Source organism: Paramisgurnus dabryanus, chromosome 11 (genome assembly GCF_030506205.2).
Source record: "Paramisgurnus dabryanus chromosome 11, PD_genome_1.1, whole genome shotgun sequence".
NCBI classification, from domain to species: Eukaryota; Metazoa; Chordata; class Actinopteri; order Cypriniformes; family Cobitidae; genus Paramisgurnus; species Paramisgurnus dabryanus.
In genome coordinates this window covers 4,713,181-4,732,472 of record NC_133347.1, presented here as the reverse complement: position 1 = coordinate 4,732,472, position 19,292 = coordinate 4,713,181, and the positions used below count along the sequence as shown (strand labels likewise).

At 36.8% G+C, this 19,292-nt stretch overlaps 2 protein-coding genes across 2 annotated transcripts; one reads left to right on the top strand and one right to left on the bottom strand.

Moving 5' to 3' along the window:
* Positions 1-1,319: 1,319 nt before the first annotated feature.
* On the bottom strand, positions 1,320-14,965 carry rad9b (RAD9 checkpoint clamp component B). Its single transcript, XM_065248255.2, has 10 exons — positions 14,758-14,965; positions 13,532-13,628; positions 13,231-13,330; positions 13,016-13,122; positions 12,522-12,628; positions 8,445-8,509; positions 8,189-8,290; positions 7,979-8,038; positions 5,550-5,817; positions 1,320-2,442 (listed from the first exon to the last, which is right to left on the bottom strand). The coding sequence occupies exons 1-10, from the start codon at positions 14,761-14,763 to the stop codon at positions 2,344-2,346; spliced, it is 1,011 nt and encodes a 336-aa protein (XP_065104327.1). The 5' UTR covers positions 14,764-14,965; the 3' UTR covers positions 1,320-2,343.
* An 825-nt stretch (positions 14,966-15,790) lies between these two features.
* On the top strand, positions 15,791-18,012 carry srrd (SRR1 domain containing). The gene is made up of 7 exons (XM_065247872.1): positions 15,791-16,142; positions 16,221-16,261; positions 16,347-16,510; positions 16,583-16,681; positions 16,760-16,911; positions 17,021-17,066; positions 17,786-18,012. The coding sequence occupies exons 1-7, from the start codon at positions 16,003-16,005 to the stop codon at positions 17,978-17,980; spliced, it is 837 nt and encodes a 278-aa protein (XP_065103944.1). The 5' UTR covers positions 15,791-16,002; the 3' UTR covers positions 17,981-18,012.
* Positions 18,013-19,292: the final 1,280 nt, after the last annotated feature.

The window sequence follows — 19,292 nt, the reverse complement described above, 5'->3', positions numbered from 1 at the left end:
TTTAAAAATATACAATTTAAGTGAATTAAATTTAAAAGGTTCAAATAAGCAAAAATATCTGCCAATGGGGTGAGAAAATTTTGCTTGAATTAAGTGTTTAAGAAAAAACAAATATTACACTGCAAAAAATGATTTTCAAGAGAATATTTTCTTAGTATTTTTGTCTTGTTTTCAGTAAAAATATCTACCAATTCTTAAATTAAGATGCTTTTTCTTGATGTGCAAAACAACCCAAGAAATTAAGTCTAGTTTTTAGACCAAAAGTATCAAATTTAAGTGATTTTGTGCATAAAACAAGCAAAAAAATCTGGAAATGGGGTAAGCAAAAAATCAATACTAAATTCAAGAAAAATTAGCTTACCCCATTGGCAGATTTTTATGCACAAAATCACTTAAATTGGATATTTTTGGTCTAAAAACCTGACTTATTTTCTTGGGTCGCTTTGCTCATCGAGAAAAAGCATCTAAATTTAAGAATTTTTAGATATTTTTACTGAAAACAAGACAAAAATACTAAGAATTTTTTTTGCAGTGTAGTTATAACAACTCCTCTCTAGTCAAGATAAATAATAGAAAGTTGAAATGACTTGTAAATCTGAGTGATTCAACAAAAATTTTAAAGCAGCAAAGTATTTTTACTGTGAGAGTCAATTTTAAATATTTCTGTTTTGGATTAATACCAAAGTAAGCTCCCTGATTAATCACAATAACAATTTATTGTGATTTATATTCAAAGACACCGAATATTTGTATAAAATCTGGGAAAATTAAAGTTTGGTACAAAACTCTAAAGCATTAGCATTGTAAATGACATAGTTCAATAGTTACAGCTTCTTGTCTGATTGGTGGATTCAAGGAGAGACTACCACAACATTTGCAGGGTTCCCACGGGTCCTTGAAAGTTTGTGAATCTGGGGGGGGGATTCAAGGCCCTGGGAAGTTTTTGAAAATATACATACAGTACATAGATACAGGTCATTGAAAGTGGTTGAATCTAGTTTAAGTTTTTGGAAAAAATCTATATTATTCCCTGTTTAGTGTAGGATAATATCATACAAATTATAGACTTTTTAAGCACACGTGCTAAACTGTTCTCTTTAAATGCTTATATCTTCTGTATGTGAATGTTGATTCATACCAAAATGCTTTTTTGCATAGTTGTGTTTGAGACATGAAAATTTCTCGGGTTACGTATGTAACTGTTGTTCCCTGAGAAGGGAACGAGACGCTGTGTCTCCCTTGCGTCCCTGTTACACCGTCTTTGGCAATATTTCAGATAGCGATATACTTCCTGTCGTCACCCTGTCTTTGTCGATAAGCCTCACCATTGGTTGAATTTGATATACACATTCAGACGCACTTACCCCTGGAGGCGTCCCCAAAGTGTCACTGCAGTGACGCAGCGGGAGTTCCCTCGAAAGGGAACTGTAATAATGTATCTTAAAAGGTAACACAATGTAACCTTGCTCTCACTTGAAATGTGTCCCCACATTTAGTCCTTGAATTTGAGTGCCTCATCGAGTAACTGCGTGCAGATGAGATTGTTTGTTTGTCTACAACAAACAAACACTGCATTAGTTGTGACTTTTTGTACCATATGTACAATTAAGTTTATCTGCTATGCAGTTAAAAGCCATCCAACTTTTAAATAAGAAGCAGTGATGGAAAGTTGTTTCCAATGCAAACCATTCAGCTTTCTTTTGTGCTTTCATTTGTCAAACTTCAAAACGCATCAAGCTTCTCAGATGATGTTTTACAATTCAGAAGTATTACAGTCGAGATAAACCCAAGGCTCTCTCTGGATAATGTAGCTCTAACGTAGTCTTATGTAAGATTGTTTAAAGATATCTGAGCGCCGAACCCAGCATTTTAAAGCGGTGAGTCAATGCTTTCTGTGACTCAAAGGAGGATGCAAGGAACACCGAGTTCTTCATGCCTAACAACATTTCTGAAAGCTTCAACAAAGTTTCTCCTTGATGATCTTACCCAGATGAATTGTGTGGTTAGGTGCATATTTAAGCTTAGTTTTATCACAGAATGAGAAACTTACACTTCATCTCTCTGCATCCCTTTACGCTTGTTGTATTATACTTCTTTAAAAAAACAGTTTTAACACATGAATATAAATATTTTATCAATTGCAAACACATTTTCAACATCCAGCCTACAGAATAGTTTTTTAAACAGAAAATTTCATAAAATATCATAACAGTCTTCCAATGGCCTCGACAGCGGCTCAAACATTTGTAAATTGTTTTTTATAACATCCCATTACTGTCCATGCATCCATGCAGTACGGTTACCTGTGTGAGGTAACTTTGTCCTGTTACCCGAGTTCCTCGTCTAGTCTTCTGTATCACTGGCACACACGAGACTGGGGAAATCCTCAGAAATGCTGTCACCTCGATTGCCGCATACAGCCCCAAAGAGCAGAGAGCGGATCTGATGCGAGACAAAATAAACGTTTAGTTTCTTCATTTTATAATTCCCCGATCTGCACGTTACACTGTGGGTGTTAATGTAAACATATGAGGTCCATAACAGAGATTCTGCAGGGCTTTACAACATGATTCTCCATTTCTCCACAGCGAAACATAAACCTTTCAAGGCAAGCCAACCATGCCCTCCAATGTTAGGGTGACCACACGTGCCATTCTTCCCGGACGCATCCCGTCCAGGATTTCGGTGCATCTTCCGGAAGTCGTATTTGTTGACCGCATACGCCATTCAGTTAAAAACATAAGATATACAATCGTAGTTTCATTCTTACCTTAAAATGTAACGGTTGCTTTTCTGTAATAATAATAATAATCCTCTATGACGTATGCGGTCGACAAATACGACTTCCGGAAGACGAACACAAAATCCTGGACGGGATGCGTCCGGGAAGAATGGCACGTATGGTCACCCTATCCAATGTTGATCTATAGAACCCAAGTCATTATGGGGTGGTTTCCCGGACAGGGATTATCTTAAAATAGGAGTTTAATTATGAAATATAACTACAAACATGCCTTACTAAAACATTACTTGTGTGCATTTTTAGGGAAAACAAAGGGCACTGATGTATTTTAGGATATGTCAGTGCAAGTTGTTTTCAGTTTGGACAGCTCTTAACCTTTTTTATCTGGGACTAGTCTAATCCATATCTGGAAACTCCCCCTATGAGTTTTATTCACCCCAACTTGCATTATTAAAGAGCACCTATTGTCTGATTCACGTTTTTCTTTGGTGTGTAAGTGTGTATTAGTACACGTTAACGATGTACATACCCCAAAGTAAACGATGACGTGAGTAATTCTTTTTTTTTTTGGACTACAACAAACACACGGATTGTATGCAACAGATCACTTCCTTTGATTGGTGATGTAGACAAGACCGACATTTTTATAATTCCTCCCGCTTGGACTCACAGCCTGTAAGTTAACTCCTTTTAGCAACCGAATCTTTCAAACATGGTAAGGAGCATCACATTTCTGTCTGACGTCACAGGGATTCAGGCCAATCACAACTTAAAGATTAGCTGGCCAATCAGGGACACAGAGCTTTCAAATCTGTGCGTTTCATGAAGAGAGTGATATCTGGATGTATGGTATGTGGAAAATTATGTGTTTTTTACCATAAACCAAGCGAACACATTCTATTATATCAAATACACAATGTAACGTTGTTTTTAGCAATGAAATAGGTGCTCTTTAATAAAATATACTTCAATAAAGTTTCAATAAAGTACAGCATAGGCGAAACAAACAGCAAGCTAGTTATGTCAGCTAGCCTAAATAATTTTTATATTTTTTATATTTAAATAAACATAAAGTCCCTGTAAAATCAGATATTAAATGTGTTCTTAGTTTGTGTCACTATAGAAAAATGTAATATTAACCATGATAAAAATCGTATCAGATATATAAAATAAGTTAACAAAATCTTCTGCTTTTAAACAATGGGAGCGTGTCCGCTGTCGCCGCTGAAACCACGCCCACTCACAGGAAAGCTGCTGTCTCTCTCGACTTTCAAATACTGCTACAACACATGGCCATGCTTGGTGGCTCAAATGCGTCATCAAGCCCACCCCACTTTTTTGGCCCACCTAAAATCATTCTGAACTCAGGGGCCTCATTTACAAAATCCTACATTATCCTACATTTAATCTTACTATCATTTTTAAAAATGCGTATGTGTGATTCATAAAACGAACGTACGAACAGAAAACATGCGTACCCCTTTCTTTCAGATGGGAAATCTATACAGCGCAAATGAACCCTCTTGAACTTGTGCGCAGCTGAGCAGTTTCAGATCTCCACTTTAAACGATAATTAATGTCACTGACATATAAAAAAATGGTTGTCAATGTTTAAATTCTTTTCAAGCAGCAAGAATGGCTTATATTTCCAAAAACCTGCAGCAATCATACAAACAAAAGTGCGTACGTCTGCTCAGACCCTGACATGGCGCTAAGCACTTTTCCACGTCAAAGACGTTTTTTATAAATAGACTTTAGATTTTTGCATACACACTTTACGATCAAATCTGTGCATACACGCTTTATAAATGAGGTCCCAGAAATAGTGAGAAACTGTTTAACGATCTAACTCTGCAATTCAGTACTACATAGTTTACAGTCTTTGAGGCATGTTTCAACAATACATTTCTAACATTTATAATGTGTTTCAAAAACAATTTTCAAGATTGACTTTACAGGGACTTTAAAGGTAGCGGAAGATTTTCTTTTTCCAGGTGGACCATCAAGACTATTGGTCATCCCAGTTGTCAATCATACTGAAAATATGTTTACGTAAGGCCGTCGTACGTGCTCGTCCCTAGGTTCGCTTTTTGCACATGCGCACTTTCAGGTGTATGTGTGGTGGGCTATGGCTTCAGCCATTCATTGAAGCTCGCATTCTCACTGTGTTTTTTCAAAATGTCTGAGGGTCGCAAGTGAAAAAGTGTCTACGAATTCTGTGACAAAAAGAGAAAGGCCTCTGAAGAAAGAAACAAGACCAAAGTGCTTTTGGGAGAATATTTCACACGCTGGCGTGCGCTAAAAGCACAGGTTGGGCTTCCCACTGATGCCTCATTCGCAAAATTTCTACTCGACAGGTAACGTTTGTCATGCTATTTGGAGAAATCCATTTTAAATTACTGCTAGTAAAAGTTGATGTAAGCTATGATGCCCTGGCACAAGTCACGAAGTCTCATGAAAAAAAACAACGAAACTAAACCCCGCACCTAACCCCAACGTCAAAGGGGTCAAGGCTAATTGTAAAAAAAAAATCACAAATGTGATTGTATGAATTAATACGAATTAGCCAACTCATAAAATTCTCGAATTGTACGAATTCTCGTGAGATAGCATTGGAGATAAAGGTTTTATTCATTAACCACATAGCTTGTACCATTTGTCTTTTTTCCAATTTTTTGTAGTTTTTGAGTGAAATGTTGCAATTTGATTTGATGTCAGAGCTAGGTGAAAATAAACTCTTTTCCGAAGTAAGATGGCAGTCACTGTTGAACTCAATCTGGGCTACTGAGAAAAAAAACCTCTATACCTTAAAATTCTGGCTGGTGACTGGTGTCACTTGTGTAGTTGAGGCAGATCCAGGACCCAAACTCGCCTGGGTTTCTTCAGCTAGATATGGCTGAATCATCTTTCTCATATAAAGCTCTGGACAGAAAACCTCACTGTCCTGGCTGGAAGCTACCCATTCTTCATCAGCGATGTTAACAGGATCATCAACCTGCGCCTCCACAGGCACCATGGAGATATCTGCTGCAGGGGTTTGGGGGATTTCCACGGGACAGACAGGACCATCATTCCTAGGAAATATAGACTGATATGTCACAGGTGCAGATTTGTCTTTTTCTGTTATTGACATTTTTAGTTTAATCACTAAGAACTATAAGCATTGTTTATTTTAACCCTTAACAAAGTACACACTACTCTTTCTGGGTTTGGGATTACAGTTCTTGGGCCCTATCTTGCACCAAGCGCAATTGACTTTTTTCAGTGACGCATGTATCATTCGTATTTTGCACCGGCGCACAGCGCGTTTTTCCCTCCACAGACGCAAGTCGGTAAATTAGGGAATTAACTTGCGCTCCCTGGGCGGTTCAGTGCAAAAAAGGAGGCGTGTTGCGGCGCAAACCATCCCTGATGCTATTTTGCAGTTTCAAAAAACAATTGCGCCACTGACCAAAAAAAACTAATCTAAAGTCAATGGCGCGTTGCGCGTGGTTCATTATGCTATTTTAAGGGCGCATGCTTGACCATAATGTATAGCGTGCACAACGCGCACACACTTTGCTTATCTAATCTACACAGATGCAACAGTTATTTTTGCAAATCATAAATTGTTACAATAAAAATATTAACACATGAGAAAAGGGGAATCATAGTGGTGAGCATTGTGGTGATAGTTTTTATTTATTGTGTGGCTGCGTTAAAAAAATAACATGCAAATAACGATTAAAATATTTTCATAAGAAACCTTAATGTATATGAACTTGATTAGTAAGAGTACTTTGGGGTTGGACCTTGCTTGCGTTTCTTGAGTCCGATTTCAAAGCCCCCAAACCCTTTCAGCGGTGAGGGTGGACGCAGCGATGTCCTGTGCTGGCATCAGGTCCTGAGGCAGATCCACCTCCCGTTACACGGCGTGCCCGATTTATGCTGGCAAGCTTGGTATTCCCCCGTATCCTGACATTGTTGTAGCACTTGGCGCACGTAACGTACTGGGGATGACGCTGAGTTGGGCGGGTTTCTCCCATCCCCATACAAAACAACTTCTCTGTCTTTGACTGCTCTTACAAGAACGTGGGTCTCCTCGGCTGTGAACCGCTCCTGGCGTGCGCCTGGTAAATCCGTCATAATAATAGCAACCCGCCATGGAACTTGCGCCCTTGCGTTTAAAGGGAATGTTGGGTAGCGTTTTGATTGGTTTATTTGACGTTACGCCCAAACCACACCTATGAATAATGAACCTCCTTCAGACCAACTCCTTATTGATTTGCGCCTGGCGCAAGAGTTATTTCTCCTGCCGGGAAAATAGCAACAGCGCCCAAGATCCGCCCACAAAGTCACTTGCGCATTGCGCTTCGCACTTGCGTTTCAGATCGTTAAAATAGGGCCCCTTGTGTTACTGTCGTATAAATGGCTTGTGTTGTCTGATTCCTCATTAAAAGTCACTTTGACTTAAACCATCTACTGAGTGTACCGCGTGTAAATACGCAGTGAGTGATGTGATTGCTGCGAGAACAGAAACATGTAGACGTGTGAAGGACAGCGGACAACAGGAAGAGACACACAGTGCCGGTGAGGGAGGCTGTGTTAAGAAAACATGAATGCATTTCCTTCAATATGTGAATTGCGCCCCAAGGGGCGAGGCTAAACTATGTTGGGATCTGGCCGTGTACCAGAACTGAGGCCCGCGGGACGCACATTCCATTAAGTCACAGTCATTAAGCCAGCTGGCCCTGTTTGATCTGTTACCCTGAGTATTAAAACATCACTTAGAGGTGTCCACTGCATTCAATGTTTAGATTTATGATTTTTGAAATCTTTTTTATCTAGCAACCAACCTAGCATCCTGCAGGCAAATTCTAGTTATACTAATTGTTTATATTCTCGAAATCATTATTCATAGTCGCAATGAGGATACTCAATAGCAGAGACTCTGTTGTTGTTTTGATCACTACTTCTAAGCAACCCTGTGGAGTTTTTCCATACACTCAAATGGCCTTTTTGTACCGTACACTTTGTCTGAACACAACTTTGTTGAAATCTATGCAAATGTTAAGCACTCATACAACAAATAAACCTTCGCCCTTTCAAAATACTTGTTATTTGTGTTTATATTACAGGCTTGGATTACTGCCATAACCACAGCCTTCAGCAGACTGTTTAAACAAGACACAATGACGTGGGACAAGCAACAGGTTACCCAGATGTGTGTGATCATACACATGATAATGCACTCACACAACACCAATACCAACAGCACGAGGAGGCGGGACAGCTTCAGTGACATCACTGCATCTGCTGGACACATGACGTACAGAAACACAGTCAGCATGTGACTGCTATAGATGTGAATTTTCTTATATAGGTAGCACTACATGAAGATGACTGTAAGATTCTTAAATCTGTTGTCAATTATGCCAATATTACACATAATAAAAAAAGACTAACCCTGGTGCTTGTAGAGATGGATCCTCGTGGTTTTGATCCACAAAGGTGGACAACACAACATTGGCCTCCAGCATCATGTCTTCTGCACTAAAAGCAATAGGTCTAAAAAAGCAAAGAATCAATTAAAAGCAAGTACAGAATGATGCTGAATCATAAACATTTGAATGACTAAAACAGTTTTTTTTATGTAATCTTTGATTTTCAGTGTATTTTTGGTCCCTTCTGGGTTAGTATTAAAAATCAAAAAACAGCTTACTGTCCAGCTACACCAAACTGTGCAGAAACCGGTAGACCATGTGACTCTGCAAAGACCAATAAACCCTACAAACAATTGAATAATAATTATTAATAATAATTTCAAAATAAATTCAGCTCATGAGCAGGTCAGCTGATTTTAAAGACAAGTCGAGAGTGCCAACCAGCGTTAGACCAGAATAATTACAAGGAATCAAAACAGCCTCATACAGAGTTTCATGCACAAGGGACACGCTGATCCGTACATGTATCCGACCCTGTCTTTAGACTCTGAGAAGGTCAGTCATGTGTGTACAGACCACAGTGTGCCGCTCGTCACTATAACTCAGTGTGACAGGTTAGCTGGTTAGTGTCCAGGAATATTTCCACTGAATCATTGACTGACACAAATGCACTACGGTCTGCCAAGACGTGATGGCAAATGGCCAATGCGTACGTGGAGGAGGTCGGTACTACAGTGTCTTTCTCCAGTGCCACAAGATTTCCCTGGAAATACGGTCAAAGGTTGACCTATAGGATACAACTTGTAGTTTGTTTAAAATCACAGAATACTGAACCTAAGTGTTTTTTGTCAATAATTTGTTATTTTCAGATGTGTTCTGTGTAACACAACTATTTTAAAATTATGTAAACACATTAACTCATCTATGTATTGTTTACAAATTTGACCACAAAACCAGTCGCACAGGTATATTTGTTGCAATAGCCAATGATACATTGGATGGGTCAAAATTATTATTTTTTTCATGCTTAACTCTTTCCTCACCATTGACGAGTTATCTCGTCAATTAAGAGAAAACATTTCCCTGCCAATGACGCTTTTCTGAAGAGTTTTTACAGTAATCTGTAATTCTGCTATTATCCACTAGATGGCAATTTATATACCCAATTTATAAAAACTGAAGCAAAAACTAATTTTATTAATTTTAAACACTGTGTATGTTTTGATAATCGTTCTGAATCTGGGGGCGTATTACAGAAAAGTCCTAACTTTAAAATCTTATCTTAACTGTTTGGTAACCATGGTAATTTCAGTTAGGACCTCATTTAAGACAAAAGCTATTACAGAATGATGTTCCTAAATGCATTATCTTATCTTAACTGCAGATAGGAAAGTGGTATTACAGAAGCATCCTAACTTGACAAAACATCCTAAAAACAGTCTTAACTTTAGGGTAACCTCACAGGTGTCCTAACTTAAAACTTTAATGAGAGCCAGCTGAAACAATCACATTATGATAGAGCTGCGGGAGAATACAGTACACACTTGACTCAGCATCTATTTCTTGTCATGTCTCTATCAAATGTTGAAATGTACAATAGTATCCTAGCACTTAGGAAGAATATTTTTTTTAATTTTTGTAAGTCACATTTGCTAAATGTTTAAATTGAATGGTAACTGATAGATGATGTGCTAAAACACTAATACAGAAAGACGCAGACTATGATTACTATGAATTTAATAAAATGTATTTTTCTGGTCCATTGAAATTAAAAGGACAATTCTTTTGTTTACTGTAGCAGCAGCTCACGCATTGCTGGTTGCTTGGTAACAGACATGACAGTTGATAGCCGAACATGATTAAGCGATTTGGGATTTCCTAACTAGAGATGAGATAAGATTTGGTGAAATAAGATGAGAATCCTAAATCAATTTAAGATTTGCTTCTGTAATATGAATTTGTGAAAAATCTTAACTTAACACATCATATCTTAAGTTAAGACCTAAGATAGAATGTTTCTGTAATACGCCCCCAGATCTCTAACAAAATTCCTTTACAAAAATGCAATTATTTAAGCTTTTTGCTCAAAAAACCTACACACATTTAAGAGGTTATAAAAAGAGAACAAATAAAGATAAGATGAAATGTTTTTTTCCTGTTTTGTTTGTTTATTTGTTTGTTTGAAAGCAGAGGGTCTGTTCTTTTTTTTATATATTTGTATGCTTACATATTTATATGAAGAAAATTTTCCTGGAAGGCATTTGGTTAAAATTACAAAAATTACTGCTGGCAGGTAAGTTTTAAAAAAAGGCTGGCGTGGAATGAGTAAAAGTAATCAATAGGATATTGAGTAAAGATTATGTTCCATGAAGATATTTTGGAAATGTCCTACCGTATGTATATAAACATGTATTTATCATTAGTAATATGTGATTTTCTCAATATTTTGAATTTTTTGCACCCTTAGATTTCAGATTTTCAAATAGTTGTATCTCGACCAAATATTGTCCTTTCCTAACAAACCATACATCAATTGAAAGCTTTTTTATTAATGGTAAATTATTAATACAGTAAGTAAGGAATTTATTGAATTATTCGAAAATAATGCACACCCAAGGTGGTCATGTGGCACGACGTGAAGCGGGTGTTTATTTAAGTTACTTTCTAAAATATTTTCTAATATATTTAAGTATATTATTTTCAAATAATTCAACGGTTTACAGGAAAATAATCAACACCTATGGAACATTTCTCAGCCAATCAGAATAAAGCATTCAACAGGCCCATGGTATAAATGGGAATAAAAAAATATTAATTTTGAAGTTGCATTATGAGATAAAAGTGCTACATTGCATCATACTGACAACAGCCCACAATGCAGTTTACTATACAAAAAAATATGTGACTGCAGAATGCCATGATTGACCGATCCGAATTCCCGACCAATCAGAGTGAGATATTCCATAGAGCTATAAAAAAATTGCAGAGCATGCTGCACTGGTCTTCTTTATGTCAATCACTGGTACTCTTTGGAAAATTAGAGGTAATTAAAGGTATTGCAGAGGATTCTCTTTTTCCGGGTGGATCATCAAGACTATTGGTCCTCCTAGTTGCCAATCAGGAGTGTTGCACAATTGCATTTTTTAAAGGACAAGTTCTGTATTTTAGACTTAAAGCCCTGTTTTCAGATTGTTTATGGTGAAATAGAATGGTTTTGACTGAAATTTCGACATTTGCGGCTGCCCTGAGAATTTTTGCGTGTTTGTGTTTCATCTCACACCTCTACAATGGGTTTAATGGTGCACTGAAACAATCCTTCCTAAAATGCATTAAACTTTCGTTTACAAAGACGTGAAACTCACCGAGTGGTCAGGGGTGTTCACTGATATGCTCACACAAAAATCGCTGCAAAAGATGCTTTCCAACAGCTGTTTTAGCATTCGTTGTTAACTTGTGGACCTATTTTTCCAAACGCCTCACACCCGTACATTCTTCCGCTTAGAGCTTGAATAATAGACACTCCAGCCCAGGTGGTGGCGCTAATCCGCCATTGCCAATTGCAAAAATAGAAACAAAGTTCCCGGCGCGGAGTAATACCATACCTCACAGGACATCTAATACAAGTCAATGGAGTTGGTAAAAACTACGATAAAACCTGTTGGAATGCGTCTTTTGCAGCGATTTTTGTGTGAGCATATCAGTGAACACACCTGACCACTCGGTGAGTTTCACGTCTTTGTAAACGAAAGTTTAATGCATTTTAGGAAGGATTGTTCCAGTGCACCATTAAACCCATTGTAGAGGTGTTAGATGAAACACAAACACGCAAAAATTCTCAGGGCAGCCGCAAATGTCGAAATTTCAGTCAAAACCATTCTATTTCACCATAAACAATCTGAAAACAGGGCTTTAAGTCTAAAATACCGAACTTGTCCTATAAAAAAGTGGAGAAGGCGGTTCTTTTATAAAATTTGAGAAAATCCTCCGCTACACCTTTAATATACGGAACAAACAAATATCCAAGGCACTCAAGTGAAAATTAGATTTTTTTTATTTGTTTATTTCATTGAGCTAATTAGAGCTTATTTCTGAGAACCTAAAAATAACTATATTGGGTGGATTATATTTAGGAACACTTTGTAAAGTTCAGTATGACAAATTTTCTCTAAAGATGCTGGGATGAATATGATACGCACTACAGAACAACAGAACATACCGTGACATTAATAAATCAGTATAAAATGAATATAGACACACACGGACAGCCAGATCTAATAAAACACGCTTGCATGAAACACACACTCAACCTGCACACATGTATCCTGTTTATTTCTGTGATAAAAATATTCACTCACCCTCAGTTCCTTGAGACAGAAGGTTATGGCTGTATCCACTCCGACCTGAAAGTAATCGAACTCATTGGGGTGCAGGGACACCTCTGTGTTCATGCCTTTAATACGGGCTGATATTAAACAAATGATTTATGCAATATCATACTGTTCAACATCTGAATACACAGCAATGTCATGTACAGTACGTATACAATTACTCAAGGAGAAATAAAATACATTTGATTAATGCTTTGTTTAGAATAGAGTCCTAGTTTACTTATACTGCACTGTATAGGCCCACCAATACAAAAGAAATACAGTGTAAAATAGTAGCTATTACTACATGATGTATGAGTAGTAAGTGTGACCTACATTAATTCAGCAAGGGAAGCTCAGTTATTACATCAGGAATTAATTTAGCTATTTCCCCTAACACATCCAATTTTGTGTGCAGATGAAACCTCTTGACTAATCTGAGATAATACAGATTGAAATGGATACTACAAACATTTCCTTACAATTGTCCTCCTCACAGAAGTTCTTCAAGGTGATTTTATCAGAGGAAACAGAAAGAGAGATCTCCTCTTGTGAAACAGGGAAAAACACAACAATGTCGCCTAAAAGCCTAATATGACAAAAGGACAAAAGACCATTCAACGGAGGAAATACGGTCTCAGTCGCACTATAAAAAAAGCACTTTATTTATTTTGAATATAAGGAGAAGTTTGTTTACTTGGGCTGGGCTGTCAGGACATTTGGACAGAGATGAGATGGGAACACAGCCTGCAAAGCCTCACATTCCTGATACCCCAAATTGTAGGTCTTAGTTATACCTAAAACACAAATTTAAGCAACAAAATCTTGATTAAAACAAATGTGATAAGTTGTGATCAATTATTAAGTGTGTTACGTGTGCAGTAAGCATGTAGTACACATCTAATTACTTCGTATTTACATCCGTCAACAACAATCTGTTTCTTCCTCTGAGTGTATTAACGCAAATGTGTACTTCACATGCAAAGAGCTGGACTAACCGTGTCTGCAGTGAAACCGAAATTTCACCCTGTCATGTGGGATATTGATGGATATCTCACATCTTTCGGCACCACACCGGAAAAGGGGAAGCACACACTACAAACAACAAAAATAATTTGCATATAATACTAATGGTTATATATTAGGCTTTTGTGTGTTCTGCAATGTACACTGCAAAAAATTACTTTCTAACCCAATATTTTTGTCTTGTTTTCAGCAAAAATATCTTAAAGGGGTCATATAATGAGATTATAATGACAAAACCGAGGTGAAGGGGTAAGGGTAAGGGGTAAGACAGAGAAATGAGACGCACCCTAAGTCTTGTTTAGACAAAATATATCAATATTAGAATCAGTGGCGGCTGGTGACTGCTCTTCCGAGGGTCGCAAATTCAAAATATGTGTTCGGAGTGTCACGTGTGTTGCTTGTGTTTTTAAAATATCTGTTTGTTGTGTCATGTGAGCCATGTGCATCACATGTCTTGTCAAAATAAGTGCCTGCAGCACATGAAACTATTTATGATAAAAGAGACGCTCACGTTCACAAAATCTGATTACACATGGATTATGCGACTATCTGGCAAACGCGAGCGTGTCTTTAATCATAAACCCTTTAGACGCGTGTGCAGCAGGCACGTATTTTGACATGACACATGATGCACATAGGTTCAGTTGACGCGCCGAACACATATTTTGAAATGATGAACAACACATGACGGGCTATATACATGTTGTGATGAGCTTCGCATCGTGCGCCCTCGAAAAAGAAGTCACGGACCGCCACTGATAATAATATATTATATTTAAGTGAATTTGTGCTTAGAAAGAGCAAAAAATAAATAAATGTCAATGGGGTAAGAAACCTTTTCTTGATTTTTTCTGAAATTAAGTGTTTAAGAAAACTTATTTCAAGATTTTTTTACCCATTGGCAGATTTTTTTGCTTGTTTTAGGCACAAATGCACTTAAATTTGATATTTTTTGTCTAAAAGCTAGACTTATTTTCTTAGGTAATTTTGCTCACCAAGAAAATGCATCTTGATGATAGAATTTTTTGATATTTGTACTGAAAACAAGACAAAAATACTACGTAAAAAAGTGTGCAGTGTAACTAAAACCTGTTGAGCAGTAATAACTGAGCATAGCATCCATTTTTTCATACCATAAAAGCAATGAAGGTGCTTAGTTAACCAGTGGCAGTTGTTTAACAGTGGTAATGTTTACTACCTTCATTTTTAGTTTGCATTTAGCTCTGCAGCCCTGCTGGGTATCTGAGTGCAAAATATACTGCTGGAAGAACAGGGGTGCGAAGATAATACAGCCGTAAGCTGACTGAGATGAGTTGACTGACCTGACAGCCAACTACAGAGAGAGAGAGAGAGAGAGAGAGAGAGAGAGAGAGAGAGAGAGAGAGAGAGAGAGAGAGAGAGAGAGAGAGAGATTAGAAAATGCCTTTTAGGTTGGCAGCTTGCTATGTTTTGAGACACAATGTAAAATATTTAATAAACAGACGACCCCTTTGTCCAGAGGATCCAGCCACATTTCATCACCAATTCTTGACAGCGCGTGAACTGCCTTTCCAAATACTGTAAACAATGAAACAAACATTTATTAACAACAAAAACTATTCTGACTGATCTAATATAAAAATGATCTGCAAGTTTTATTTAAATAATGAGAAAAAAAGCGCGGCATAAAGTTACCTTTAACACCATTTCCTTCAATTACAAACTTCATTGTTTCTCAGCACTATTTACTCTATATAGTCGTGAAATTTCCAAATAGCAATCTTTATTAACAATGCTCGAAAAAAAGACGATTTCAGTGAGAAAATACTGTAGTTGATAATCAGTCAGATTCCCTCAGTTCGCGCGCGCCATCTCGCGTACGTCAGCAGAATCGCGCGCTTTTACCAAGACGTCGAGTTACATAAATAAACAATAAAAAAACAATTATGAAACATTGTAATTTTTTAAAGAAAATAGATGTGGTTCGTTTTTAAATAAGATTAAAATAGAAAAAAATTAATTGTAGTTTTTGATTGCAGTAATTTTCAGGCTAATGATTTTGTTTTTTAAATAAAAAATTACAAATACCTACTGTAAGCATATTATTTATATTACAAGCATATCATTTTAATATATTTGACAAAAATATATAACAGTGTGTTATGGTGACTTTTAAAACTTAAAAAAAAAAACAGGAACTGCTTATGTCGAACATCGGCTGATCGGAACTATTAAAGTGTAACACATAAACATTCGCATGGTAGTGAATGGTTTTGAAGTATAAGCATCTCCCAGTAACATTGCTTTTTAAAGAAAGATGAGTCTTTTACCCCTGTATCAATATAAAATGCATTTATATTTTATCGAAGCCATCGCTTGAAAGAAGTTGCAGAATGATCGCGTGTTTCCGATAACGCTAACCATCTGCAAGTCGCCTTAATCTTGCTTGTACATTTTTGCTGTTATGGCTTGTAATGATGACTGGCAGATGGCAGGACGTCGTAAAGGCGCTGGCCGAAGAGCAAAACACTCATCCTATACAAAAACAGACTATCATCGAGTCTCTGACTGCCAGGTGGATACGCAAAGGATAATAAACGCAATGTGAGCATCTGTCCGTCACTATCGCACATGACAGCTGACCGAGTGTCCTTTCATCAAACTTTATGCTTTCCTTCACAGGAATGAACTCAGAGGAGAAAACTTCTGGCTGGAATGGAAAGGTTGGTCTATTTTTCTTACATTTTAAACCACAAACTGCTCGACTTCAATAATTACAACTTTCCATATCTGAATCTCTACCTTCAGATCTCCTATCGGAACGTCTTCTGTCTGGTGCTTCAGTGCGCACAGAGAATAATGAAGCTGTGTCTCTTCGGCACTGTGTGTGTTATGGTTTGGGTAACTTTGGCTCCTGTGTATCTGCCCGATACCAGCTTGCAATGTTGTTACTGCTTCTAGAGACACTTCAGGTAAACAAACCCACACACATACAAACTGTACAAGACAAATGAAATATTTATACAATAGGTTTTCTCTTTCAGATTCCTGCGGACAGCTGTTGGGTGTATGACCCTGTGTTTACTGTGTCAGAGTGCAATGCTCTCAGAGAGCTCGGCATCGTTGTGTTGACTGAAAATGAGGTAGAAAATCATGCACATACTGTTTTGTTTCAATAGAAGATAATACATTTTAAGCATTTTTCTTGATATATTCATCAGGAGGGAAAACGGGCAGTGTGTCAGCCTACCCTGTTTTATCTGATGCATTGTGGGAAGGCTTTGTATAACAACTTGCTGTGGAAAAACTGGACGCCTCAGACTTTGCCAAAGATTGTTATTATTGGCAACAGTTTTCTTGGTATTCAAGAGAGGTATGATAAGCCATTTTGGTATTATATCTCATTTAAGCAAGCTTAGTTTTATCGGCTTACACAGTGCTAAAATGAAAAATTAAAGATTTTTTTTATTTTATTTGCATAGGATGTTACAGAGAGAGTTTGAAAGAGATTACAGCTTCCTTTCAAATGTATCCTTTACATTTATCTAAATGGTTTTAACAATTGCTAGTTTTCATGTGTCATCATGCACGTAGGGGAACGCCCCGCTGGAGGGCAAGAAAGCGATATCTGCCGTTGAACGTAGTTTAAGAAGTAAGGGATTTCTTTTGTTTAGCCTAAATACCAAATAGTTGTTGTGCACTAACCGACGAGGAGACAAGCCTGGGCTATGCTTGAACAGAATGCTGTCAGAGGAGAAAACCCAGAAATGGGCAATTTATAAATAATGTGCCATAAACGTATGCGTCTCTGTCCTCATCAATGAGGGGAAACAATGGCAGCCATCAATATACACTCAGATCTTCAGTGACCATTTCATCAAAGTTAACCTCACGTAAACACAGCATTAATCATTGTATTTTTAGCCATATATCATACAGGGCTCAACATAAAGTACTGCCCGATGGCTCGGGGCCATGAGAAACGCTCGGGCCAGTAAATAGTATTGTGACTGGGCCGAGCAGGCCAGGGTTTTTGCCCTCAGTCAGTAAAGTAGTTGTCTGTATGTATTCTTATGCAATGTTACAATCGAGAAACACATTAAGTGTCGTGAACGTTAACTTATCAGCAATGTCATAAGGTTTCTCATTTCTGGTGGTTCACGTGACTAAAAATCAGTTGATGCTCCAATAGGTTTAGGATTTTTTTCTAAAGCCAGGTTGCAAGCCTTGACTCAGTTTATCTGAAGGTGATCCGTGTGTGCGAGGAGACGTCTCTGCCCTGCTCACAACGATTTCTGGATGTGTTTAATGACACGGCACTCATTCAGTTCCCTCCTGAGAATCTTAACAGATTTGCGGATTCATTGTGGACCGAATCTTCAGAACCACTGTACCAACATTGTAAAGACCTTGAGATCATCCAGAAAGAAAAACACTGCTGAGAAATATTAATAAATGTGATAATGTTGTTAAATATTAATGTGCGTTATTTCCAGTTTTCTAAGGATTTTTATTAAAACAGTTGATACACTGCAAAAAAAAAAGATTTTCAAGAAATAATTTTCTTAGTATTTTTGTCTTGTTTTCAGTAAAAATATCAAAAAATTCTTAAATTAAGATGCGTTTTCTTGATGAGCAAATTACCTAGATGAAAATAAGTCTAGTTTTTAGACCAAAAATATCAAATTTAAGTGGTCTTATGCATAAAACAAGCAAAAAAATCTGCCAATGGGGTAAGCAAAAAAAATCTTGAACATTTTTCTTAAACACTAAATTCAAGAAAAATTTGCTTACCCCATTGGCAGATTTTTTTGCTTGTTTTATGCACAAAATCACTTAAATTTTGTATTTTTGGTCTAAAAAGTAGACTTATTTTCTTGGGTTTTTTGCTCATCAAGAAAAAGCATCTTAATTTAAGAATTTAAAAATGTTTTTACTGAAAACAAGACAGAAATACTAAGAATTTTATTATTGAAAAAAGAAAACTTCATTTTTATTTCCTTAATACAACTGCAAAAAAAAAATGATTTTCAAGAAAAAAATTCTTAGTTTTTTGTCTTGTTTTCATTCAAAATCTCTAAATTTTTTTTTATTTAAGATGCTTTTTCTTGATGAGCAAAACAACCCAAAATAAGTCTTGTTTTTAGACCAAAAATATCAAATTTAAGTGATTTTGTGCATAAAACAAGCAAAAAAATCTGCCAATGGGTTAAGGAAATTTTCCTTAAATTTTTCTTGACTTTAGTGTTTTAAGAAAAATGTTTAAGATTTTTTGCTATTAGTGTTTAAGAAAAAAGTCAACTTAATTCAATATTTCTTTTCTCACCCCATTGGCAGATATTTTTTTGCTTGTTTTGAGCACAAATTCACTTAAATTTTATATTTTTGTCTAATAACTAGACTTATTTTCTTAGGTCATTTTGGCCATCAAGAAAATACATCTTAATTTAAGGATTTTTTTTTCAGTGTTGAAACCGTCTCTCTTTACCCCCCATCCCTTCACAGGGTATGGTAGGTTGGTGGGCCCCGGGAAAAGATCGCAGCGATTGGTAAATAGCAACATGACCTAACTTTCAATTATCCAATCAATTCTCGATGGGCGAGTTCAAGGCCAGCCATACTTTTATTTTTTCATTTCAGAAGCGGTTTCCCTTAATAAGACAATCGCTACTTCTGTTTCATTGTGACTTTAAACAAAATATCACAATATGCATAATATATTCAAATTTAAATTATTAATATTTTACCCATGAA